At 46.0% G+C, this 26,399-nt stretch overlaps 1 protein-coding gene across 1 annotated transcript in view; it reads right to left on the reverse strand.

The window, feature by feature from the left end:
* Positions 1-5,312: 5,312 nt before the first annotated feature.
* The window catches only part of T265_05233 (hypothetical protein), a gene marked incomplete at both ends in the record, with an annotated part of 79,848 nt that continues 58,761 nt past the window's right edge, over positions 5,313-26,399 (reverse strand). The window contains 12 exons of the mRNA XM_009170188.1: positions 5,313-6,005; positions 9,698-10,138; positions 10,226-10,343; positions 12,285-12,584; positions 12,694-12,763; positions 13,471-13,846; positions 15,074-15,298; positions 15,934-16,253; positions 20,791-21,244; positions 22,922-23,131; positions 23,278-23,553; positions 24,564-24,774. Coding sequence (XP_009168452.1) covers positions 5,863-6,005; positions 9,698-10,138; positions 10,226-10,343; positions 12,285-12,584; positions 12,694-12,763; positions 13,471-13,846; positions 15,074-15,298; positions 15,934-16,253; positions 20,791-21,244; positions 22,922-23,131; positions 23,278-23,553; positions 24,564-24,774 — 3,144 coding nt within the window. The remainder of the gene's footprint in view (positions 6,006-9,697; positions 10,139-10,225; positions 10,344-12,284; positions 12,585-12,693; positions 12,764-13,470; positions 13,847-15,073; positions 15,299-15,933; positions 16,254-20,790; positions 21,245-22,921; positions 23,132-23,277; positions 23,554-24,563; positions 24,775-26,399) is intronic.

The following is a 26,399-nucleotide window of genomic DNA, read 5'->3' on the forward strand; positions in this document are numbered from 1 at the left end:
AAGTTTTTTCACTGGCAAAGCTATCGCGGAAGACTTTCGGGCGTAGTTCTGTGAATCGGTCGAGATCCATATCGTAGCACGCTGTTTGACTGACTTATTGATGACAAAATGATGCTTTATGAGAACGCTGTTTGGTCGATTGGAGTTCGTTAGCTGACAACAAATGTAAAGCCCAGAGGATTGTGAGCTACCGGGAATGTAGGTTAAACTTTGTACCGTTGATAAAACCATTGTCATAAAAACCGGCCTCGTGTAGTTGCTTTGCATAAGGCGGGGCATCAAAATTAGCGTTCTAGGAAAGCGAGCCTAAAGGCTAAAGCAATAAGCAAAAACCTCCCAATTTCAGCGATCAGTAATGTGCCGAGTTTGTAGCTCGGCCTAAACCATTGTTCCCCTACTGGCGGCATCCGTTCCCCATATACATCAAAGGCAGAGACACTGTTACTTATCCAGCCTGGAGTTGGTTTCGGATGGTGACATAGTTCCAGTAGTTCGCTGTTAAGTGATTAGTGTGAAAACCGTTTCATAATATACAATCTAAACTCTCCTGTTATATGGGCTTCTAGATCTCATCGGAAGGTCTGAAATGATGTAATACTCAATGTGTGGGCCAAAACCCTCTCCGTAAGTTCTAGAATAAGCTCAGGTCTGATAAGCAATAACGAATGCTACTAACTTCTGATATCAAAATTATCCAGATGTGTTGAGCTTTCGGTCTAGGTAAGAACGGATTCCACTGAATTTCTGCGCCACCACTATGTCCCAAGACAAGGCCGTGAAATTCGCCGTAGTCGGTAGCTGTGGTAATTTTTTTGTGCAACGCACAGCACACAGTGTTTTAGGTGCCCGGCAAATTTCTACATTCACTGGCATGGTGACTCCCCGATAGTGACCTACCACCAGGGCGCATCCGTCCAAATATAAACTTGGCCTTTGGCAGGCTCCTTGTCAAACGACACCTGAAATGCGAGTTAATAAGGGAATGCAGTTCAATTCTGAAGTGCAGGAGTCCGTCGTCGAAGGTTCGATAATACGTTACAGATGACTTTAGAGGGATTCCGACCATCCGAGATATCTACAACTAACGCATCAAATGCCAAACTTCATCGTTAATTAGGTCAATACTCACCCTTTTCTTGATTGCCTGTATGACTTGTCGTCCGCCCAGGAAAAATCCGTAAATGTAACCTTGTGTTGATGGGGGTCATTTTAGTCGCCTATTATCACACAGAAAGTGGGTCCCGTTCGACGTTTTCCAGAAATCGCGAATGGGTCATTTTGTCGCCCATTTTATCCCACAGAAAATGGGTCCCGTTCGACGTTTTCCAGAAATCGCGAATGTTGGTGTTACGCACGATGCGGGTGGTCTTGGGAAAATTTTCTAAGGTATCTAGTTTTTACACGTTGGGTTCATACGACATATATTAATTTTCACCAATGGCATGGGGATGGGACGGTCGCTTTCGACAAAAGCGAGCATTTTGCACATTTTCGTGAGCCATTCGCCTTGTTCAAGGATGAAGGGAAGTGCTTCGTCAAGACATTCGTCATGAATAAGATGGCACTGCATCCAAAGACCGCGTTTCAACCCTTTTGAATACCATTTTTGAAACGCAGTTGCCACGCTTCTCCGAATGGCGCACTCTGATGAAGTAGTCAAGCAAGTGATTAGTGCTACACTTGACATATGGCGGGCCTCCCAAACAACAGTGTCGTTTCGAATTGGGTGAACAAATTCATCTGACTTGTTAGGTCTGACGACTATGGCAGATCCGATTGTTAGTGAAATAACCATCTGGGTGGAATTTACACTGGAAGTAATTCAGATGTCACCCCTCGTTTTGAGGACATGGCGACTCATCGCAGTTTGATCTAGTGCTTTATCTGATTGACTGTAACGACGTACGAACCGGCGGTGTTTGGTCACTTAAACAAACAGCTATGAGCGTGCCATACCCATTTTTATAGTACACTCGTAACTATCCTCTTCCTACTCTTGACTGTACTCCCTTGCCCAATCTTTCAGTTAACTGCAAATACTAACAAACTTTTCAACTGGTACCAGCCGCCTACAAGACGCGTTTATTCAAACTTGCTGAACCTCTTGTTCGGATCTAAAGATTCCGGTGAACCTCCAATCCTTGTTCCTCAAAAAGTCAATAATTTTCTGTACATTTTGCCTTCCGGTTTGTGTACATTCACCAACTCAGTCTATTGATGAGTGTTCATATCCAACTCCACCATAACAGCGACATCAGTGAGTATCCACAGTTTCACTGTACAGCATAATTCTGAGTTACCTGCTACCATTTATCCGCATTGTTAACCAATTCGCTTCATCATCCTCACTTACACTTTTACTGAACCTAGCCATAAGCCCAACAGCTCAAGGCCACGAGGCCTCAGCGAGGGACCATTAGCAATATAATCCTTTTAGCTGCAAAAATTTTGCGAGTAAAATAAAATTTTCCACGTCAAAATGTTGCATTTTGTTGCGTGTGTGCTCAAGCCAAAAATCATCCCGATATACATTCACACTTTTGCAGCCCATTGAATTTAATTGTTCACTGAAGAAATCATACCTCTGGAGGAAAAAGTCAGGTGGAATACATTCCTAGCATCGCCGATACCCCGGAATGCCTAGATGGGGCTCAAAAGTTTGGACTCGTACTCCGAACTCGGTTGCTTGTCTCTTTTTGTCCAAAAGAACACGTCATAGCTTTTAAAAATTCGATGTGGATCCACTGACCAAGGGACCAGCGGCGCTGTCCTGTCTAAGTGAGAGCCAATCACACTGCTGATCAGCCGCCTGTGGCCGAACAGTTAGGTTTCACGTGAGTTAATCTAAATTAGCTGGTTTATCTAGGCGTAAGCTGATGGCCCTTTGACAGCTCACGATCAGCTTCGTACTTTTCTTGTGTTCATCAGGTGGGTGCATCCCCCAAGTTTCCGTCAAGCCTATGTTCCACTTGACTTATTACTTCTGTTTCTCTCACCGAACCATGTCCCCACGAAATCAAGCCCATCCAGATGTGAAACTGTGCCCCCTGGAATAATATGATCATTCTTCTAGTGCTGTGGATCCACAGTAATGATGATCAAAACAGTCGGCCTCAAATTAACGCTCTCTACCGTAGGCGGGTGATTCTTATTGGGAGATCAATTTTGTCTAAATTGCCAAGCTCATCAAACAGATCAGATGCCAGCTGATCAATTGTCAGGAGACTATATCAGTCCATATGGACGGAAACGGCAACAGTCCCTTTCAAGAATAAAACCTTAGTTTATGTAGAAAATGGCTATTATGGGGTTAATAGCTGACTAAAAGTGGGTTATTAAACGTTCAGTCAACAAGTTGTACTGGTCTTGCAACGGAGGCGAACACCACAACCTTAGGGTTGTTATGCAAAATCTTGAAGATTCTTATCACCAGCAAATTCCAAGCTGCTACTGGGATAAATTTGTGAATTTACTCAGAAAAGCGAGAAAAAAACAAATCACAGACGGCGCAAAAGCTATCTAGCTCGCCTGGTAACCTAGATCGTTTCAGGGCATCCGCTAAAAATTCTGGTGGAGAATTTTAAATATGGGACTCGTGAAGATACGATCTGTGATGGTCTGTCATCCTCACAATCTTCGGCATGCGATGGCACCAAATGACTCTCAGTAGGGTGTTCACTATCCAAAAAGGCCTCCTTTCGAACCAGGCTGTGGTATTCGACCTTTACCCGGTCATTGTAGGGTAGACTGGGATCTTCTACCGAACTCAAGAGGTGAACGCCATAAGTTTGCCTTAGTTAACCTTAAGACAATTCTATTACGTATACAGTTGGAGATACTTGGAGGCCTCTCATCGGATTATACGGTTAGGACAAGAAACAGCTGGACAATAAAATCATCAGTGCCCAGTTAATGATGTCCTCTCCCATAAATCGATTGATAGTAAGTTCGATGACCTCGTCTACAAAGATTTGGATTCATGACCGATTACACTGTCCCTTTAACTTCGGCTGGTACCGAAAAATAAGTCTCCTTTGCTCTACAAAAACCTATCTTCGAAGTGAATCATGAACCTCGAAAAGACGAAATTCGATTGGCCACTTTATACAGATGGCAGACGGAAAGTCATGACAGCGAAACTCTTTGAATGGAACCAGAGTATGAAACGCAGTTACTCGGATTGAACGGATATCCAAATTGTGGGCCAATGAGTACATGCAGCCCTGGTCGAACAGACCTCGGGAAAACACAACCGTGTGGAGCCGGGTTCAATTAATTCTCCTACACTTACGGTTCTATGTCGATGCTAACCACACAATCACTATGACACCAGATGAAACCGAAAACCAAACCTCCCCTCTGCATTAAGCGCGTACGGTACACTTGATTCAGACTATCTGAATGTGATCGGCTCGTTTACTTACGCATGGTCTGCAAATGACCACGCGTCTGTCGCAAACAACGCGCAATTGATATCGCATCTGTCCAAGATGGACTTTCGAAAATGCATGAAACAACACGGTTGGAACTCCGCCAAACACATTTAGAAAAGTTTGTGCACGCGCAATGCAGCGGAAATCTTATTGACAGCTTGATCCGCACGTGATAGAAACACTGCGAATCGATCAGTGAACCGAAACATAGCAGCCCCCCTACAACACTACGTCATTAGTGTTTTTAATAATATGATTGTTCAGCTGTAACATCCTTCCAGTGCCCAGCTGCCATCTGCAGGAAGAACGAAGGCTGAGACACTGCCAGGTTGCCCAGATTTAGACAGATCAGTCGAAATGCCAGGGTTGGGTTCGAACTAGGGACGTTCCGGTCAGTAGGTTCACATCCTACACGGTCTGAAGTACATCATTACTTACCCTCAAAAGCTATCCGGTTATAACTACAGTTACACTCGCCCGATGCAGGCGTAAGGCACGGTTCTAAATAGTCACGAGGGCACGTTTCGGCACTTCTAAGGAGCGTTTCTTCCAGGGAGGTACTGTACATGTAGACAAACGTGCTGATGACTACTAGCCAACTACCCAAACCCGAAACCGATCAAATAACCATTAGCCAACTACCCAAACCCGAAACCGATCATGAACACACCATCCTAACTCGATGGTGATCACCTGTTCCTGACTGTCCGTGCGGTTGGCTCGGCCAAAGATGACTCGCAGAACCACAACCCTGAAATTGCTGTGCTCGACAGACAAAATGGACTCTAAAACTGGGTGTCCAGCGACATTCCTTCTGGTTCACTCATCCCCATGAGGTATGTGCAAAAACACGACATGAAATCAAGTGAAAATTAGCCGCTATGATCATAATAAATGCTCAAGGAACGTTTCCGGGAAAATAACGAACCCGAAAAAAAAACTCAGATAGGGGTGATGATACACAAACAGACGATCAGGAAAACCAAGAACAGAGGAACCAAAAATTGTGTGCAGCGGGCGAATGAGAACTGGGGGGTGGGGGTGCGAAAGATGGCGGATTCCGCGTACGGTGAAACATCGATAGTGTGCGCTGGTCAGTCACAGAGAGTCTATGTAGGGTGACGCGGTGACTGAATAGTTAGAGCAAATGAATGGCCCCGTTCTACGGAGGCACCCCAGATGGGTCAAGGGGAATGTATACATGATTTACTAACGAACGAGAAAGATACAAACGGAATGCAGTAGTTGGGAGGCACAGTACACGTGGAAATAAACGAGAAGTGTGTGTGTGTGTGTGTGTGTGTATAATCAGACGAGACAGAGCGATTGGAGCAACTCGTGTCACAGCCGTTTTCCAGGGTAATGATTTAGGCAGCTAATCATAAACAGCGAAAATAGTGTGTGATAAATAGGCCAGGTGTAACACAGTTCAGGGGACCAAGGTAAGGGAACGTAGCATTTGGCGACAAGCCGCCGCCACGTAGTTTGGCGGTCGATCGGAATCATGAACCAGCGGATTCCCCTTGGATCGATAGTGCTGATAAGAGTGGTTGTACAAATCGTCGAATTGCACTAGAAAAAGGGGGAGGGGTGAAACAAAACAAATCAGAAACTGTGAAGTTCGACATAAACGTTTCTAAACAGTGCGCATCAAAAAGTCTTGTTTCTCGACTAGTTGCGGCATCCGAGCAAGGCATATGCTGCTAAGAGAAACGCTGTTCCAAGTTGTAAACAAGTCTCCAACTTTGCACCAGTGCTCGTCTTGGAGATAAACTGGTATTTCATGATCCTAATCAAAGCTTGACGAAAAGTTTTCGGCAACCTTATGAGTAGTGTGTTCATTTGGGAAAATATACTGCGTAATATACTGAATACAGTTGTCAATTGCTTCCAGTTTTTTTAACAATTATGTGAGCCATCTCAAGAATAAACTTGAAATAACATTACTGCTCAGTTTGGGAATTGAATTTCCCAGGTTTCGTAGACTGGACGCGTTCCAAACGGAGCAAAATCACCCACCCATTTTCATTACTCGTCCTACGATACGCTTAAATCTGCAGTGACATTTTGCAGTATCCCGTGTGTTGTGCCTTACGTAAAAGAGCGTCAACATGACTATGAACACGAAAGACACCGTGGAACATCCACTACCAACACATAAGTGGTAGTGGACAAAGAAACCCTCATTCATGAAGAAAACTGGTCGTCTCGAAACCCCAGGATGGTGTTCAACTGAAAGGTCTCAAGTAGAGGCGAACCGGGAAACCATAGATCACAATCACCTGCCACATCAAAGCCATTGATTCAAAGCTCCAGTGCGACCCGGAAGCAACTGCTCCGTTTCGTCAACAATCTTTTTGTTCAGTCGCATACACGTTACCCGAAACTTCTGCGGTATCCGATCTAGGCCAGTGAGGGGTAAAACGAGCATGGTGCACAAAAGGTGGAATACAAAAAATGCACATGACAATTTGTGGGTGATCAGCAAGTCCAGTGATGATGTTCGGATCGCACAATTCACGCCTACAAGCACACACACGCGCGCACACACACAGAGGGTTGAAAGTGAATAGTTCTGACACATATGGTGGCTACACTCCCAACTACATAGACTGTACGAAATTCATCTGCAATGGTCTCCCCAAGGGAGGAAACCCAAAAAAGAGCAAAGAATATGTAGGCTGTAGTTTTCCAGTTTTGAGAGAGATACGGTATCCTTTGTAGGGTATACTCCTACCCGAAAGCACGGTTTATCTATCAGTGTAACGGTGATACTACTGATGTGGGGGGCATGTGAGTAGTAGGTTTCCCCGTAAATCCACTTTGCGTCCCTTGAAAAGTGAGATATATTTCGGAATTTGTGGAGTCGCTTTGTAGCAGTTGCTTGGATTTGAGCAACAGTCACTGAATATCCAGGAAAGTCCAAGAAGACGCGTTCAAAGAGAAGATGAATATTCAGTTTTTGTAAACAAGATGCATATGAGAGTTTTGCTTCACTGTCCAACAGTCTGTGACTGTTCAGTTGGCATTTTCTAATAAATAACTCCGCAGCGAAGGCCTTCTTCCTTTGATCAGTAGACAAAATACAAAACACATGGGTACTTAAAAAAATTCTCTGAACGACCTCAATGTGCACTTTTCAAAGAAAGAACGATCATGAACCGAATCGTTCGCTCATTGAAACGTTTTTTTTGTTACCACACTGAAACAGCGAACTACCGACGGAAATTTCGGTGCTGAATCAAGTCACTGAGTCTACTCAGGTGTATCACTTGACTCCAGATTGTGGTCGGTTTTGAGTATTAGTGATTTGAATGGCCGTATGCACTTTGCACCTACAAACTGTTAGGTCATGCTCGTGGACGTACAGTCACTGAACACGCCACTTACGATCCAGGTAGGGGTACTGGAAATGTGGAGCGTTTTACTTATCTTGGAAGTTGTATTGGTTCTGATTATAGTGTGACAGATGAGATGAATGCACGAATCTGCAAGGCTCGGGCCGCGTTTGCTAACTTGAGAGACATATGACGTCAGAGTGGTTTATCCCTGAATCTGAAGGGACATGTGTATCAAGCTACAGTACGGGCTGTTTTGTTGTATGGCTGTGAGACTTGGCCTATTTGAGCAGCGGAACTGAGACATCTTCAGGTGTTCGACAATCGTTGTCTCAGAACCACAGTTGGTGTGGTTCGGTGTCGGCGAATCCCTAATAAGGCAGTTAGAACGCGCGTTTTCGGTTGTGCAACTGGTACTTCCATTGAAGAAAGTGTCCAGCACCAAAAGCTACGTTGTTTTGGACATGTGTTACGTATACCGAACCATCGTTTATTGAAGACAGTGCTGTTTTCCATGCCCAATCCAGAGCGGCGTAAACAGAGAGGTGGTCAACCCTTGACTTGGCAGAGGAGTATGAAGGAGATCACGAAACGCTTGGGTGCTGTCAGTGCTACTCGCTTTCCAGGATGGGGACCACGTGATCCTCACTGTGCCAGTTTGGAGACACTACAAGATATGGTTGCCAACCGATGTCAGTGGCGTTCTTGCTGTCAGTTTCTATCCATGAAGACCACGTGATCCTCACTGTGTCTGGTTGCAGACACTACAAGATATGGCTGCCAACCGATGTCAGTGGCATTCTTGTTGTTAGTTTTTATCCAGATTGCCTGAGTGAATGTCTGGAGGTGTACGCACCTCGGAACAATAAGGCTTTCAAATAAATCATGGCGGTGAAGCATCGGTGCTGAACACTGATATCATGCTGTCGATGATGATGATGAATGGCTGTGAGAGACAGTTGTTGTTCGACAAACAACCAACAGATCGAGATGGTCTGCAGCACCTATCTGGGAACAAACAACTGGTGTGATCGGACGTGACGGAGCAAACCAAGCAAGCGTGAGGTAATAATCCGCAGCTGAAGGATGCGTGGTGGCACACAAATGTGATATGCCAATCACTGCTCCTTTTCAGGAGGCGGGGTGGGGGGGGTGGGGGGGAACTAGCGACTTCTTAGACGGTTTTTCGAATTCCAAAGCACATATGTATACAAATCACGAGACCCGAGTGGTGAACTTTTTCCAAGCCGACCCGTAGTGGACAAAACGTGTTCGATTATGTGATGTTCGAAGAAAGACCATTATGAAATCCGGGGGTTGGGTCCCCCTCCCGAGGGGTTGAAGAATACATCACGACTGACGGACTGTCCCGAGGGACCAGCCTCTCTCTCGCGAGTGTCTGTACTCAGCCTTGCCGTTAAGGCACAAACCTTAGTTGAAGTAAAAAAAGCAGGGAACAAAAGCGCATCAAAAACCTTAATCTCTAGATGATTGGCATCCTGCCCCAGCCCGACCGTAGAGCAGGAGGACAACTAGATAACTAATTGGACCCAAATGTAGTGAATGGATCCTAATTCTGCACAACAAAAGAACCAATTTCCCTTCGTTTTGAGCGAGTCAATTTAATCGAAGGTTTCTGTGGGTCATAGACTGAATCTTATCGGTGTGCACTCACTGCCCTTTGGTGTAATGAACCGGATGTAAAAGGCTTGGGAGTTCCAAGAACCAGAGCTAGGATGCATCAGATGATTTTGAACTGGTGACCAGTTCGTTCGGGAATAAGGAAAAGACGTACAATCATCGATTTTGAGTACTATAACCTACTTGATGAGCCCTAAACAAAATGTAGCAGTCAACTGGCTGTCGGACGAGCTTCCATTCGATTTAAAAGAGCAGGAACACAGCAAGCAGCGGATACAAACTCACCTAAATCAATGTGGGCAGGAGGTAGGGCGGTTATGGTCAAAAATAGCAGTTCTCTATACAAAGATCCCTCCAGACACCAGGCGCAGCGATGTGTCTCTGTGCACTCAGATCGTGTATTATTCACCTGCTTCTGCTCAGCCGATCCAGTCAGCTGAGTCAGAGGCGGCGAAGGAACTGTTGGTAGTATCAATCCTGACGGCTGAGAAGGGGACTGGTTGCAAATGACCGTAGACATTGGTTTCTGATGGGCAATCGAAGCACGGAATTGGACGAGCGAATCAAAGGCATTCGCCATTTTGGACTGTCGAATAGCGTCCACCACGCGAGCCATGGTTGCTTCAGCGGGGCACTTTGAAGAAGCACTCAAATTTAGGTTGGATGGGGTATAGACTGGACTGGTCGATGGACTACCTTGGATGAGCATGCAATGGGATCGGTATTCTGTAAAATTAGTGAGTAAAGATCTCAGTGTGAACAACAGGACAATAAATCGGGGCGACATAATGCGTCCAAAGTTTCGGGACATACCTGATTTACGACGAAGCCACTGTTTGTACAACGGCTTACTGGCCATACTGCGTGCGGATTGATAGGCATTCCAACGTAACGAGATTCGAACAGGTAGATCTGGGGAAAGTTTGACTTGCTGTAGGAAAAACGGAATAACACGAGGTGACAGGACGAATGCGATCAGAGCAAACGGTGTGGATGAGAAGTATGGAAAAGTTGACCGGTGAAGACATTACAAGGCACGTCTTCATATAGGCGAGTGATACCATTGCTCTGCTCAGATTTATATGCAAAAAGTAACGATTTTAATGAATTTCTTATTGAGTTGTATTCACCAAACATGAGATGAGAAAACGGAGTTCTGTTAGTAATTGAGTGGGTCTACAATACCGTCACTATCAACTGTAAAAAACCGCGTACTTGTCGTACAGTAAGTATACCTGCCGCAATTTCGTTCATCGATAATCTGGGGGTATATAGCTGCATATTTGAGGCGGTAGCTAATACCATTGACGAGTAAATACAGGCGCATCACACGACTTTCCATTGGAGGAAATAGCTCAGATGCATGAGCCCCTTTGAGAGCGCGACTGATAATATCTCTAGCCAATGATGTGTCCCGTCTCAACGTCCTCATCCAGGGAGACGGCAATGAGCCATGCAGCTGAGTTTGCTGGTAATTGTTCTCACACTTCGTTGCCAAGTCACTGTTTGACCTTCGTTCCATATTTTTTGTGAATGTGGAGAAGGGTGCTAGGGAGATTCAAATGTGGTTCCGCTCGGTTGTTGAGTAGGTCACGAGAGCCACATAGTTAAGAGCACATGAAGCCTCTGGTTTGACGGCAACATCAATTGTCGTCGAAACTGGTACGCTGATTAGCTGTTCCCCATTCTCTCCTACGCAATTTTCACAAAATATGCTGACTCATCACAAAAACGAGATAATTTGCTCCGCTTCCCTAGGGGGACCGTTTTTGGAAGCTCGGTAGATCGCGAGTGCTTACTGTTTCGCGTGTTCATACAGCAATCCGGGTTGGGTTGACTCTTGAGTAGGTGCTCAATAAGTTACAGGGTGACTGGGACCCTGTTTTCGCCGCATGACTAGGTGAATTTTGGGCGCTGAAACAGCTAAAAGAGAGCTACACAAGTGTCTAAGTGATCCAGCTAACGGATGAGCGGCTGTTCTTCAAAGCCTGTCACTGGTCCGTAATCTGTTACCGCGCACTGTCACCAAAGATGACGGACGTGATAATCAATCAGACCGATAGCAAGTACGACAAAGCCTGTAATACTTAAATCCAGAGTCCAGAACAGCCACTGAGGGTGTGAAAACCCTTCTTAACGCCAAGTGACTAGACTCTCCGCATGGAAACCTACACACCACATATGTTGAATCTAACTCGACCTCATGATAATTCCCCCATTCATTTGCTTACTCCGTCTATGTACTTTTGATCTCCAGTTGTTTTGCTTATTCGTATCCGTCACTCGCCTTGCCGAAGAGGCCGTCCTTTCCGACACTTGTGGATTGATATGTGTCTGTGTGTGAATGTGCGCTGCTGACCTACTTACCCATGTGTGTTCATGCCCCGTTTGCTGAGTCGACCTTGACTTGTTTCCTCATGAGTTCAGTGTGATCCCACGTCCGATGAGAACCACGAGACCGTCGTCGGAAGGGACGACCGAAATCCACGCTACTGAACCATCATTCCACTCACCGTTGTTAGGTTTGCGGATGTTGGCACTGCACTGTGCCGGTGAGTGACAGACCTATGAGCTTATTGACGCTACGAACGTGAACAATTGAGGTTTTTTGTACACATTTGCTTACCCTTGCGTAAATGGTACTGCAGAATTACGAACCCAATTCTTCCTTTTGATATTCGGAATTGTCGAACCTACGCGTCACTCAAAGTTCCGTATCGGGAACCTCAACAATATGACCCTTTAAACGTTTCCATTGTAGCTAACCAAAGTGAGCATCGGGGGGCGGGGCGGGGTGGAATGCCTAATCGGGTCCGAACCGACCCTGCTTTTCCATCAGCGTGAAACGGGGTAGGCATCGGATAAAACTTACCAGTAAAGCATCGGGAATTTTGTTCGTTGTTTCAATACGTCGCGGACTCATAGAAGCCCCGGAGGCTAAGCACAGCTGCTGTTCAGCTTGTCGATCCATCAGCCACACAGGGAACACATCCAGTAGGTTCGTCGGCAAGCCCAGTCGATGGGTGTACCAAACCAGATTCCAGAGAAGATGTTCGTGTCGAAAGAGCAAGGTTTGTTTGGGCGTGCGCACAAGACGGAAACACTCGCCACCCTCGCGTTGCAGTACAGTCTCGAGCGTCTTTCGAAGGACGAACGGACTCATATAAGAGTGCTGTGGGAGGGAGGTCAAGAGGTAGAAGAAGAGCCAAGCCAATGAAGCTGGAAGATGAGGAGGAGGAGAAGAAAAGATGTAGTATGGCTGACGATGGGTAAGCACTTACCGTGAACTCCATCAGACCTTTCACAGAAGCTGGAGAAGTCCGCTCAAGACTATTCCTTGATGAGTCATTTCTAGATTGATCAGAAAAAAAGCAAACGCGGCGTGAGCTGGGCTGAGTAGTCGTTCAGCTGTAACACCCTTTTGGTGCCTAGCTGCCATGTCACCAGAAGAAAGCACAAGGGCTGAGACACTGTCAGGTTGCCCGAGCCTAGACAGGGGAAGTCGAGAGGCAGTGGTCGGGTTCGAACCACGGACCTTCCGGTCAGTAAATTCGCGCTCTAACCACTTAAGCCATCGCGCTCCAACTCTGAGTAGTAACGTAAGTGAACTTCTTACGTAGGACAAGCAACTCTGTGATTGTGCTGAATGAATGATAACTGTTGGTGTATGGACTCATTCAGCTGTTTGTTGAGTGAACTTCATTGAAGGTTGATTTTGAGTTGGACTCAAGCATAAAAATGACGCAATTGAAGGAGGAGAAAGTAAGTTCGGATATTTTCATAAAGGAAACTACTCACACGGTTGCTGACAGCCCACGGCCGGTTTCGCCCTTCGTGGGGCGGGCTCGCTCGGTAGGCGCAGTCCCCGAGTTTCCGTCAACCTTATGATCTACTTGAAAGAATGTTTGCTTATGCTATTGGTCTGTGAAGATCTGTTGCTTTGAGAAGGCGTGGCCTCTACAACGCCAACTCAACTGTGACTTGAATGGACAAGTTTGTACTGTAGAAAACTGACGACCCGGAACACAAAGAAAAAACCAAAACGGGTAAATTGGTACCTCATTGTGTCACCGGCTGATTGGCCGACTGTGGGCGAAAAGTCACCAACCGGGGTGGGCTGTTTCGTGGAAGGCGAAGATGGTTGTTGACCGATATCGCCGAGCACACGGACCGTGAGTTGTGGTCCAAACTCCTCCTCGCAAAAAGGACAGCGGATATTTCGCTCGTCCTCATCGGCAGACCAGGCGGCCATAATTTCTTCATCATGCACGAATGTTTTGCAGTTAGGGCAGGCGTTGCATGTGGTCAAGAAGATGTGTAGCTGAACCACTTCAGGGGATTGCAATGAGGTCAGGTTTGGTTCTGTACAAGTCCGCCCACCAGGATTGAGAGAGCTACCGGCTAGTACCTGACTGGAAGGTGTATCACATATATCTGAAAACAATGGGCAAAAAAGGGATAAGACGTGAAAGTGGTTTAACTCACAGACAGCAAAATAACGGTTTTACCCTATAATACGGTTGTCTACAAAGGACAAATAGGTCGAATTGCGTCGAAGTGAAGAAAAACGCTACCAGTTGCAGGCACTATCAGGGTTGAAGATATTTTACGGATGCACCTGACGCCAAGAGTCCGACAGTCCACCCGGCATAACAGCCGCAGGCTGACCGAAAGATTCAAAGTGTGTGGCGCTGGCTGATCACGAGGTCTTAACAGACGGGTCGTCATGCAGCATTTGGCCATCGTTTGGGGCGTCGGTCGAACTGTGCACATGTTTACCTGCTCAACTGTGATTGTCCAGGCTCGTTGGTGGAGTGGTGGTAACACACTTGCCTCGGACGTCAGACACCAGGAGTTCAAATCTTTCTACGGCCAAGTACGTGCACTGTCTACGAATTTGGATAATGTTAGGCGGAACTCCATACATATCCCTCTTTACCGCTCGCACTGAGGTGCTGTTACGGCCGAGAAGTTCATCCCACGCAAGATTGGAAAAGAATTCGGGACAAATGCCGGTCCGGCATCATCGCGAGATCTGATTGGTCGAAAATCTGGACCCAGCAGCCAATCATGACGCAGTATTGGCCGAATACCTGTTGCCAGTGGCGCATCCAAAACGCATCAGAATTTCCACAAGGTTGTTGTACAAGTGTTCCTGACTTCGTTTTAAGCGTCAATGTACCTTGTGAAGCTTTGGTAGTTGTTTTGACGTGAACGCTAGCTTGGGATGCTCCGACCGAGAACTAAACTGGGAAAAATACCGTTACTACAAATAAGAGCTAAGCAGAAACCCCGTGCCCCCCGCACTTGGTTCGAACCTTCCAAGACAAAAGTAAGACTACTCAAAAACGAGAGTGATGTGGATAGAAACTCAAAAAACCTCGAAACACTCACATCAAAAACGGCCGGCCAAGGGATGAGAGCTTAGGTGGACAACGTAGAGATCGAAAAGAGGTGCGAGAACGCACACACGTCAAAATGATAGCAATGGCTAACGTGTTGGAGAACTCAACAAATCAGATGGAATTTCAGTCGAACTACGCACATCTATTTGGTATTGAGGAATAGTGTCTGGTGAAACAAACGACAGTGAAAAGACATTATTCGATTGGACACGCACGCAGTCTAAACTGCGAGATAGATAGTTACACCATAACCAACCTGGGTTAGATGACGGTGATCGATTCGGTCGGATTGGCCCCCGAGTTCTGAGCATAGGAGATTGGCTTAGCCTGTTTGGATTGCCTGCCACTGACGACTGACCGAGCCGTCCCGAAAGGTAGGTGGAGAGAGAGGCGGGGTAGAGTCGTTGAAACGGCGTCCCAATAACCATAGTTCCACCAATACGATACCAGAGCTCGCGATGAAACTGCAGCGCCACTAGATCTGCGAAATCAAAAATTGTGAGGACAGGATGACATTATCCGGACGTCTCGCCATTAAAAAAAAACTATACGGCACGGAATCACTGGCTATTCTGAGGTGGTTTGGCTACACACGACTGAGTCCATGACGAGCCGTGAATACCATATTCAGTTTCAGTCTCATTGTAGGTTGGTGGAACAACGTAACTGAGTACAGTTTCCTTGTAAATAGAGTAGTACACGACTACTTTAGGAGTGATAGTAGTAGGTGGAGGCGGGGCGATTCGATCACAGGTTACTGGAAGGAGTACACGTGGAAAACAATAACGATGCGCCTCGACGAAGATGAGGATCCAGATCAATGACAGGATGAACACAGCGTTTTAAGTCAATTATGATCGGAACAAGAGTATCGTAGTGCTATTGCTTACAGGAAAGCAGTAGATTTGGGAAAGAACGAGAGCGCTCGCTTCTTAAACAAAATCAACCCTCACGATAAAAGACGAAAGTGAAGTAAGAGCGTTCCTAGACATTAACATCTTGTACCGCCGGTCGTGGGCTGTCGAAGAGTTTTCGGCAACCTTTTAATTAGTTTCCTTTGTGAAGAAATCTTGTACTGCTGTTTTTTTTTCGGGCAAAAAGACACCCTGTTCTCACCATCTCCATGAAGTGCCGCCTGCGAGATAGCAGTCATATTGATCGGTTGTTCATTTGGATACACGTGGTCATTCATCTCCTCCTCGTCGCCATGTTCACCGTTCTTCAAAGTTGACCCGTCCGCAACTCCTTGGTTTTTCACCTGCCAGCGTCTCATATTCCTTGGGAGTCTGGCACTGTTGGGTGTCGAGAAAAGGTTCAAATTTCCCGGAAAAATTCGCCGTTTCGATTGAGGAGTATTCTCTGTGGTGGAGGCGTATTTCTGACCGGGGGAAAACCAGCCGCGGAATGACTCCATCATTTTTGAAGTGATATCCGACCTGAAAATAGAGGATAGAGAAGTTTTATCCGAATTCGTTACTGTAAAAGTCCTAGTCTATGCTAGGTTTGAATGAAACTGGAGTTTTAAAGTATAGGTCAAAATATACAAAGGATGCGTAAGAAGATGGAGTAAATTAAAGTAAAAGGTCAACGTGTTATCGGTTAAAACAAACAGAATGTGTTGGTAAGATAAGAACATTAACATGAGTTAGTCCAGGCTCAAAATCAGTTCAGTGTGTAAGTCAGTGATTTAATCAGTGACCTGGGCGAGATGGGTCAAGTGATTGGAGCGCGAATTTACTGACCGGAAGGTCAGTGGTTCGAATTCGACCTCTGCCTCTCGACTTCCCCTGTCTAGGCTTAGGCAACCTGGTAGTATCTCAGCCCTCGTGCTTCCTTCGGGTGGCATGACAGCTAGGCACCAGAAGGGCGTTACAACTGAACGATTTTTACGGCAGTGAAGCATCGGTGTCGGATACTGATATCATGCTGTCGATGACGATGATGATGATACATGCAGACCTTGCATGGACATGAGGTCAACCTAGGGAAGAAGACAGGTTTCACGTATCCCACCTGGAGAGCAGACACTGCTCACTCGAACGAGGTGCTAAGTTCAACCTAATTCATGTTGAATACAAATTACTTGCCGAGAGCCCAGTTTGGTTTCAGATGGTTGCGCGATGTGTATAAGTTGCGCCCAGATCACCCTCCTCCCCACCAAACAGTGGACTCCGGCTCCGGATTTGAACTACGGACACCCAAAATGCAGGGCACCCGCGTTACCAGCGCAAGCCGGACGCACGTGCATAATCACGTGTTCGCACTTCGACGATCTGACTAGTTTGCCAAACCACTTGAATATCCCTGGTTGAGTGGATCGATTGACTCGCCTGACTGGACTTCTCAGTCCAGTGGTGCCATGGCCGTTTGAAACACTTTTTACTGATCGTAGATGGTTTCTGCATTGGGTGGTGGGTTCGATTTGACTCACCTCCCAAGGAGGTCGCAGACCAGGAGGAGTGATGCTACTAGGCCTTTTACAGTTACTTGCAGCAACTGTCTGACTGGCACACAGCTGACATGAGAAGTACACATTAGGACAGACAACTTGTAAGTTGGCTAGCGGGGCGTATATTTTGAAGAATCTGAAACCAATCGGACACTTGATGAGGTTCCACGACCGTGACATCCATATAAATGTCACCTTCGGTAGTTTTCATTCCAACTAGGCATTACTTGTATGACTCTGTCGTAAGAATTAGAATGACGGGATTCGAGGACACAAGTTAGAGGTCACGCTTATTCGCAAGTACGACAACCCCCCAAGTTTTAACAACGTATCGCAAATATCTCTGAACCCCAGCGGCCTCAAGGTGCCCGATTTAATTCCCCTTAGCAAGTCCACTATGATTCTAAGATTCAACGACCCACCGTTTCCGTTGAAGTGGCTCGATATTCAAACACAAAACAAACCTACACCCAGTTTTTATTCCTCGCAATGCTCTCATGAGTTGTGGAAGCAGTGACAACGACTCCTATCAATGAAGCCATTGTCATCCATCCCAGATAATCTGTATGAACGCGACTACAGACGGTAAGATGTTTACTTAAAAGGGGCAAAACCGAAGCCTTGTTGGGCTTCGCTGCCACCAGTACGGTTATCAGCATTGACAACGATACAGCCATGGGGGAATAGAGTCTCAGCGGGATCAATCTAGCGGTCTTTGCGAGCCTCAGCCAACATGGGTCGAGAGCAAAACGACAAGTTAACTTAGCTGAGCAGTCCAACTGAAGAATGACAACATGCGCGGAACTGGGATCAGCTGAGCTGTAATCACTTGCAAACAGGATCTAGAGGGGCACCAAGATCCCACAGAACTCAGTTTGACAGTAGCCACTTGACTCCATTCTGTCATAATATGGTCCGTCCCCTGCGAACCTTTCGTGCCAAAAGTCGCTCGGATCGGAAAATAACGGTAGACGATGGTTGAGTATAGGTGGCGCACTGAGCCTTGTAAGTTTAATCTGCAGTTGCAACGAATCGGGCTCATTACCAAGTAATTCCTTACGCACCACTTCGTTGCAGACTCATTGAGGCAAGCTTACTCGTGCTACATTACCGGTGACCATGGTCACCACAGCTGAATTGTTCCATCACTAACTACTGCTCCGAAAATCTATGGATGAACCGCTCTTCCAAACAGATTCTTCGCTCCGGGTAAGTGACAATGTCCTTCCGCTCCATCTGACTCGAATTTAGCCCATTTAATCACAAAATACTTGTCAAAAGCACTGGAACTATTTGTGACACATGAAACTAAAAGTCCACGTTCAGTGAACTGCTTTTGGTAGCACTGTGAAGTGTAAATCCTATAGAAAGTGTCTTTGAAAAGATGACTCCGGAATTGGTTTCAAATCGAAGGGGCACTTGTTGCCAGTAAACATGTTATCATAATCATCAAAGACAGCGACATCAGTGTTGGCACTGATGCTTCGCCGCCGTACAACCATGTCGGTGTACTCCACTGGAGAAAAATGGGGTTTCGATATAACTGAGAGCCTTGCATCGAACACCCGAGGTGCTTACACCTCTAGCGCTCACTCAGACAGTCTGGATAGAAATTAATGGTTTGAACGCCACTCCATCGGTTAGCCGCAACACTTTTCAGTGTTCCCAGCCAAACAGGAGGACGGTCATATGGGCCTCAGCCTGGAAGCGGAACGATACCAATAACAACCAAACTTTTTGTAGTATTCTTCATTCTATTCTGCCAAATTCTCCAATTCTAGGTTTCCGCGACGTCGAAATAGTCACGGAAAGCAGTTCTCGTCTCGACAGGTAGTAACTCGGTGTACCTAACACATGGCCCAGCCACCTGAGCTCACAATATTAGGTGCATCCTTCGAGTGAATTACCGTCCGCTTCACCCAAAACCCTATGATTTGATCACCTTGTTCCGGATTCGTTGATTCCAGCGAATTTCATCCATAGTTCTGGTCAAAGACCTTAGATATCCCAGATCCTTCTCTGAAGGGGACAAGTCTCGTAGCCATACAACCATACAACCCATACTGATACAGACACCTTTTGAGATCCGGCGATATGCCTTTTTGATGCCATCCAAGTTTTCCACACCCGGTGATTCTCCTTGAATTGCAAGGGATATGCTCACGTGCATCTATCGATATGATCTTGCCTGATTGGACCAATTCTGTGGTGAGCATACCATCGTGAGGATGTTGAATCTGTGCAATTTCGTTTTGCTGTTTGTCGAACTGCGCAAAAACAGGTTAGAAAAAGATACCACAAATCCTCACGACATGATACTAGTTGGACATCACTTGTGTGATTAAGTACTCTCACGAGTAACCATGTGAAAGGTCACTAGTTCATTGGGCCGATTACGGATTAGGCCATAGACAAATAAAGTATGAACTTCAGATCGATTGTAGGCCGACGCGAGTCACAGGTTTCTTTTCAACAAACTTATAAGTCTATTGACCCGATTTCGATAGCCTCTGCGACCGACCACAACCTGAATCGTACCGATCGTGACTGGTTCCAAAGTGCCAACTGTCGAAGCTTTTCATGTTAGATGCAATGCAATCACACTTGAACTATGCTTGTACTCAGGAAACCCGACTGCACTGGCGTACGAATGAGCACATGCAGAAAAGAGATGACAGATTTTGGCGGAAGTCTGGAACGAGGCTGGAGATTATCGCACAGACTGCGCTTACATATCCGTCCTACTAACAGAATTTCCAAGCTCGGCAACAAAGTTCCTCCATAAGGTGGCGGTTTTAATAAATACGCCTTTTTGTGCGTACGTTCGAATCGAGCGCACTGAATAGGTCAGAGGGCAAACCGTCAGTCGAATAGGATTTGGGAGGAAAGTTGCTCGAAATCTTGTGCACAGGCATGAGATTCGTTGCGATTCTTTCTATCAGCGCAGTTATTGTTAGTCTCGCGGCCGACAATCTGTGACGAAAGATTCGGAAACTCAACAGGACAGCCAGTAAGTCTACATCTCAGGTACATCTCCGCTTAGAAGGAACAAGTCAAAAGAACCTTGGAGGAAAAGTCCCCTGTGAACAGACGTCTATAAGGAAACGTAGATGTCTCGTTTTGGTTCAGACGTGATTAGCCTACCATGTCGGCTCAAAGTACCAAGCAATCCAACTGCCAAGCTCAGCGAACAGACCAACAACCAACCTGCTAGGACTGTCAAACTTACATCGGATTAAGTGTGGGGACAAACCGATGATGGAAGTTGATCAGAACCAAGTATCAATCACTCAATCAAGTGCGTTTAACTATTCTCAACCGAGAGGACTGCAGTTAACACCAATGAAAATCCAGAGACACAAAAAGGTTCAGTATTTGACGAAAATGGCGTTTCTTGAGAAGTAGGTTTGGCGGAGGATGGACTGGCCTTTGCGAATTGGCCTACCATCACCCGAAACCGAAACTACCTCTTTAAAAGTTTGATGGGTGATCAACGAGTTAGTCGAAGTAAAACAGGCACTTACGTTCCCAGAGATGTGAACATATCATTCAAATAGTCCAATGAACCACGAGGTTTCTGTCCGGCATCGTTTGTGTGCTCCGTCAACCCACTGCCTGATGTCGAGGATTTATCCCTTGAAATGGAATCTGACTGACCAGATGGGTAGCAAACTGTGGTCTGCTCGGTACTGTTGAGTCTCAGATTGATGGGCCGAGGTTGTTGAGTATCCCCAGAGCGATATTTGGGCAAGCAACTCCCCCCTGTGGGTTGGCTTTTTTCCTCGCTGGATTCACTGCCCTCACTGCTGTCCGAACTCTCCCCACTATTGGAACTGCGGCGACTTTGGGCGACAACAATGTGCTTTCGACCACTCGTCAGATGGTTTGGTCGTAGTTCTGAAGACTGCAGTGGTTCCGATTCGAACCAAGTGGATTGTGGAGGCTTTTGCAGTGGTTCCATGAAACCATTCGATGCGACTTTAGGGGGAAATGAACGTGAAATAATTTTCGAGTAGTACATAGTACAACGAAGTACAACTGGGCCGCAAAACAATAAAGATATCCAAACAGATGAAAAATGCTTCTGCCAAGTGTGAGACCCATCTGCTGCATTGAGAGCTTTAAGCTTATAGGATCGGGAACATAGTATCCTTCAAGGCAAGGACAGACTACTAACACCCATCACTCCGGTCAACCTCGACCTTTTCTGCGGTCCATCTTCAAATAGATGATTACCGGTCGTGGCTGATATCAAGATGACCATATGACAACCTGTCGTGATTTCAATCACCTCTAGGTAAGAGAGGCGAAACCAAACACGAGGCCGACATGAAAAGTCTCGGTAGAAACTGGAACGTTGCAGCATGGCGATGCGGTATCAAGCGGCGATGAAAAGACGAAAACAGTATGGTGCTGGATGGCTGATGAAAGTTAATGACGGCCAAGACAAAAATCGACCCCTAGACCTACCGCTTACTGCATAGACACTAGCTCTACATCAAACAAACGTGATTCTCACATGATTCTGTCATCCAACCATTCGGCAGATGAACAATCAGGCGTTGCTGAATTTTGCGCGTTGAAGTCGTGTAGTTAGGGAAGACAAGTCCGAGAGTTTAATGTCACTGCTACAAGTAGTTTCGTCTGCATAAAAGTCAACGTTGACCATCGTTTCCATGTCTCATACAGGACCTCGAGTGTCGTGAGCAACGGTGGGCGGAATAGCTCACCGTCTGCTTTGAGACATTAGTTCCTTACAGTAAACAAAACCGGTACCCACCCAACTTATCTGGAGAGAATTAGCTTCGGTGAGGACCCAAAGACAGTGCTTCCCAGTAATCAGCGGGTGTACAAATAGAGGCAACACCTGTGCAGCACATTCAGTTGCAGGGCCCCATAAATATCAATACAATTTGCAAATTTACTGATCTCCTTTCGTGTTTTCACACTTCCAGGAAGGTCGGATTCCTGAAAATGATCCCCGAAACCTACTTGGAACCCTCAAACTCCACCAAAATCTCAATAGGGAAGCATGCAGGCCAGTCAGTCAATCAATAAATCAATTCAGCAACAGCCTGGATCGATAAAAAGTGCAATTCAAAAATAGCGCAAGGCGCCTGTTGCACTCGCTGTTCGGAATAAGGCTGTTGTCTACTTGTTGGCGAGTCTTTTCGTGACATCAAGGCTCTGAAGCGGGAGACAGAAGGTAGATGTAACACACATTTATGTCCTCGTTTTTCGTAGCTTTAAAGAATGACTTTTCTATCGGAAAATAATTGTCCGACAGGTCGGGCGACAGAGTATAGAAATGAGACAGCATGAATTCAACTGAAGACAGAGTACTGCGAAGGCCAGATTCAATCGCTCAATGCACTCGACTGGGAAGAACGCTTTGAACTAAAATGACCAAACAACGGTAGCTAGGGGAGAGAACACGAAAACTCAGTGGGGGGACAGAATTTGAATCAATAACAAGACTGTGATTGAGTTGGACATGAATGTTGGCTGGTTGATCGGCCCGAAAGGAGAAAATGTTGTGGATTCAACTTGTTGGAATGACCTGTCATTAGTTGAAGACTTAGTCAGGAAAAGTTAGTGCTTTTTCGGCAAACATCAGTCGAACGTGGAATCTAATACACCCGAAACGTCACAAACCTTGCGATCGTTGATTGGGGATACGAGACGGGCTGGTTTGGGAGTTCAGTGCTTCGACATTCTCTTGGACCTCGCAAGATGTAGGCAGCTGTGTCGTGGTGGTGGTGGTGGTGGTAGGCACAAAGTTGCTTATCGAACCCGGTGGTCGTTGCAATGTTGAATAGCCCAAATCCGCGAGGTCATCGGAGGAAGCTAGGGGAGCTGATCCGCCTGTGATAAAAACACGGAAATCAAAGGTTAATTGTACATATATCGCATCTAAACACGGAAAAATGTGCATACACATCATACAACGACTGTGGAGTTTACAACCGGAAGTTTTACACGTGAGCTTACAGAAAAAAAGAATAACTAACCCGTCGCACTTAGGCGTTTTATAGGAGCCTGGACAGCGCAATCGGACGAGGTTTCCTGACCAGCTTCTCTTCGAGGGCCCGTCGTAGAAGGATCGTCTGCAATCGGTTCCTCCCCGCTACCGGCGACCAACAACAAACCCGAGTCTGTCTCGCTTTTTGCGGTTTGCACGGGGTCGGTTGTGTGAAATCCAAAGCAAGCAGCCGTCGAACTGCTCGAACGTTTGTGTGCCATGTAAGACTCGCGAACTCCACAGTGCAGCGGAGTCGATTTTGAGCCTGTCACAAGGAGAGGATGATGTGAAAGAGGCCACATGACTGTATTAGTAGTAGGCGACAAAGGGCACGAGTTCGAACCAGAGGTGTACCATGGAAAATTCATCACTAGGGTTTCTCCGCTCTCTCTCTCTGGCACAAAATGCGCGGTGCTCATGAAATCACATTTGCAAAGTTTCTGACAGTGTTTAGTGCTCGCTAATTCATGTAATTGTTTAGTTGATTCAATTGAATAGGGGCACGGGAGTCTTCGTTACTCTATCTACAGGGATGTCCGATTGATTAATACAGTGCGATGAAATTAGCTTGATCCGAATGTTTGATGAACCATTTTTTGATCAGTCTGTTTGACTGGAACACCGGGAAGACCAGTGTTTAGCGTAAACGCTTCAAGCAAATGCGGAGCAGAAGTGGTTTAGAGCTATAGACGGTCAATCAATAAGCGATACGTACGTGTCCCCAAGGCCATCCATGTTTGGAACACACGAACATATGGAACCCCGTTCATCTGAATACCCAGGAGGCATACAGTCAAACCAATGAAAGGTTATGGAATTAGTAACCGAAGTCAGTGGCGTTCAGTGATGCTAAAATGTGCATCCTGGACAGTCCATATGGCTAGGCTTCCACAGGAAACGTAGAAGGAAGCCATGGCAACTGACGCCCTTCATGGTGTGAATCTTCATTTACGCGGATAGACGAAACAAAATAACGGTGTTACTTCTTAGGACATAACACTTAGGTTGTATTGGCCCTAATTGTGTTTCGCAACCCCCCTTCCCCGCTCATCACTCAACATGATGCTGAGGGAGTTCTGTGTGTACGGAAAAAATAAGAATTCACCAATTGGGTGGACAGCTAACTTGAGTGATACTTGTTAAAAATCTGAATATATTAGGTGAACGGGAGGGGAGTAGATCAAGAAACCGATGACCTTGGTAAAATTTTGCACACTGTATTCAGAATACGAAACCGGAGAGTACTGACAAGTGCAGAACAGATGAATTACGCACCGACAGAGCTGTCGTCCACGTTTCCAGGTTCTGTAGGATTGAGCCCCATAAAAGATGGCTCACTATGAACTGTGCCCAAGTCACCTGTTGAGTAAGAGACGGAGGCGGAACGACGATTGGTCCCTGTATTTTGCCGACAGAGGTGTTCGTGGGCACGGAGAAGTTCAAGACGTTGCATCTCTTGGCATTCTTTCTCGTACATCTTGAATATCTGCAAGGCAAATCAACGGGTTGAGGAGTGGAACTGAAGCGTTTACAACGAAACGGATTCAAGGTTAAATGTGAAACCAACAAGCCCACGGACATGTGGCAGACCGTATTATACACCTGTCTATAGTGCCTGGACATAAATTCAACGACAATCTAATCCACTCCTGTTTCGGCACTGAATGACGACCGTTTATATCAGGTACTGGGTCCCCGCTTTCTCCTGTTGCGCCTATTTTGATCCATAAACTCATACCACGTTGAAACTTTGGATTTCACCTGGGGAGTTCGACGCCTTTTCATATTGCGGTTGAAAAGAGTGCTCGAATGATGTCGGTTCTTTTGCTACAGTACATATATTTATATATTTCTCTGGTCTTCGAAGAAACAGCTCCAGACAGAAGAAGTTAGCTAGACTTTAAGTATGTTGGATAATTTTGAGGCATATCTGGAAGTCATTCACATTAGTCAAAACCGGTGAGGGGAGTGAAGTATATGTTCGCACATCCTTGTCGCTCCAGGGAGGCTACAGTTGCATCAAAGTGGCTTCGAATGGATCGTAAACCGATAATAGACGAAAATTATTGCGCCTAGGTAACAACAAATTTCAAAAAAGTGAGAATAAATGATTTGGGTTTGGAATGTTACACGAGTAGCTTTAAGTGAACAAAAAGCTAATTCACCTCAGACATATTCATCTGAAACGAATACGCAATCTGCTCTGTTCAAAGAAAAGCACATACTCGGTAAAGACAAACCGATCTAGTATCGGCTGTTTGCCTTTCAGAGTCGTTCCAGTAGCCAAAGTGATATCGTGGGGGCTCCGAATAGGTAGCAAGACGACTTATGGAGAAACAGGTTTGCGGACAAACTTCAGATCGAGAACTATTCTTGGTCATGGAGCAATAGGACAATATACCACGGTCTACAACCACACTTGTAGACTTGCAGCACTTGTTTCCAATCCCGTTATTCCAATCACATTGTCGGTTTCAATCAGGAGAGTTCAGGAAAACAAAACTGCCTCCTGGAAGACTTTCTTAGTTGAAAAAAACAAGCTGAGAACCTCCTGATCTACGAGAAGCAACAGGACATGTTGATTGATGTGTACAAAGGTGACATGACAGAAAACGGCTATGGGGAAGACATCATCACAAGCAGACAATGATGAGAAAGGCTCAGCTATGGAATAAACATCGGTCCCCACGAGTAGACCACTAAATGAGTAAATCGTTTATTTTTCCATCAACTATCAAAATGTAGCCCACAACGAGTCTCCGATAAAAACTATCAGCTGCACACAGCTCTTCATCTTGAAATCTGATCCCCACAGTCAGATGCGTGAAACCCTAAAAAAACTGTCACATCAAGATGGACCATCACAGAATACGAAAGACAGCGAGCCAAATAAAGTGCACCAATTCTGGCAAGTGTACCAAGAGTTGCGTGCTTTTACGACATGATCTTGTCGAACAAATACAAAGGAGAAGTTGAGAGAATGACCACTTTCATTTGACCAGCGAAACAACCATTGACCGGCCCGATCATCATCATCAAAGACAGCAACATCAGTGTTGGCACTGACGCTTCACTGCCGTACAACCATAAGGTTCGTCCAGTTATATATAT

This window comes from Opisthorchis viverrini (assembly GCF_000715545.1).
Source record: "Opisthorchis viverrini unplaced genomic scaffold opera_v5_95, whole genome shotgun sequence".
NCBI classification, from domain to species: Eukaryota; Metazoa; Platyhelminthes; class Trematoda; order Opisthorchiida; family Opisthorchiidae; genus Opisthorchis; species Opisthorchis viverrini.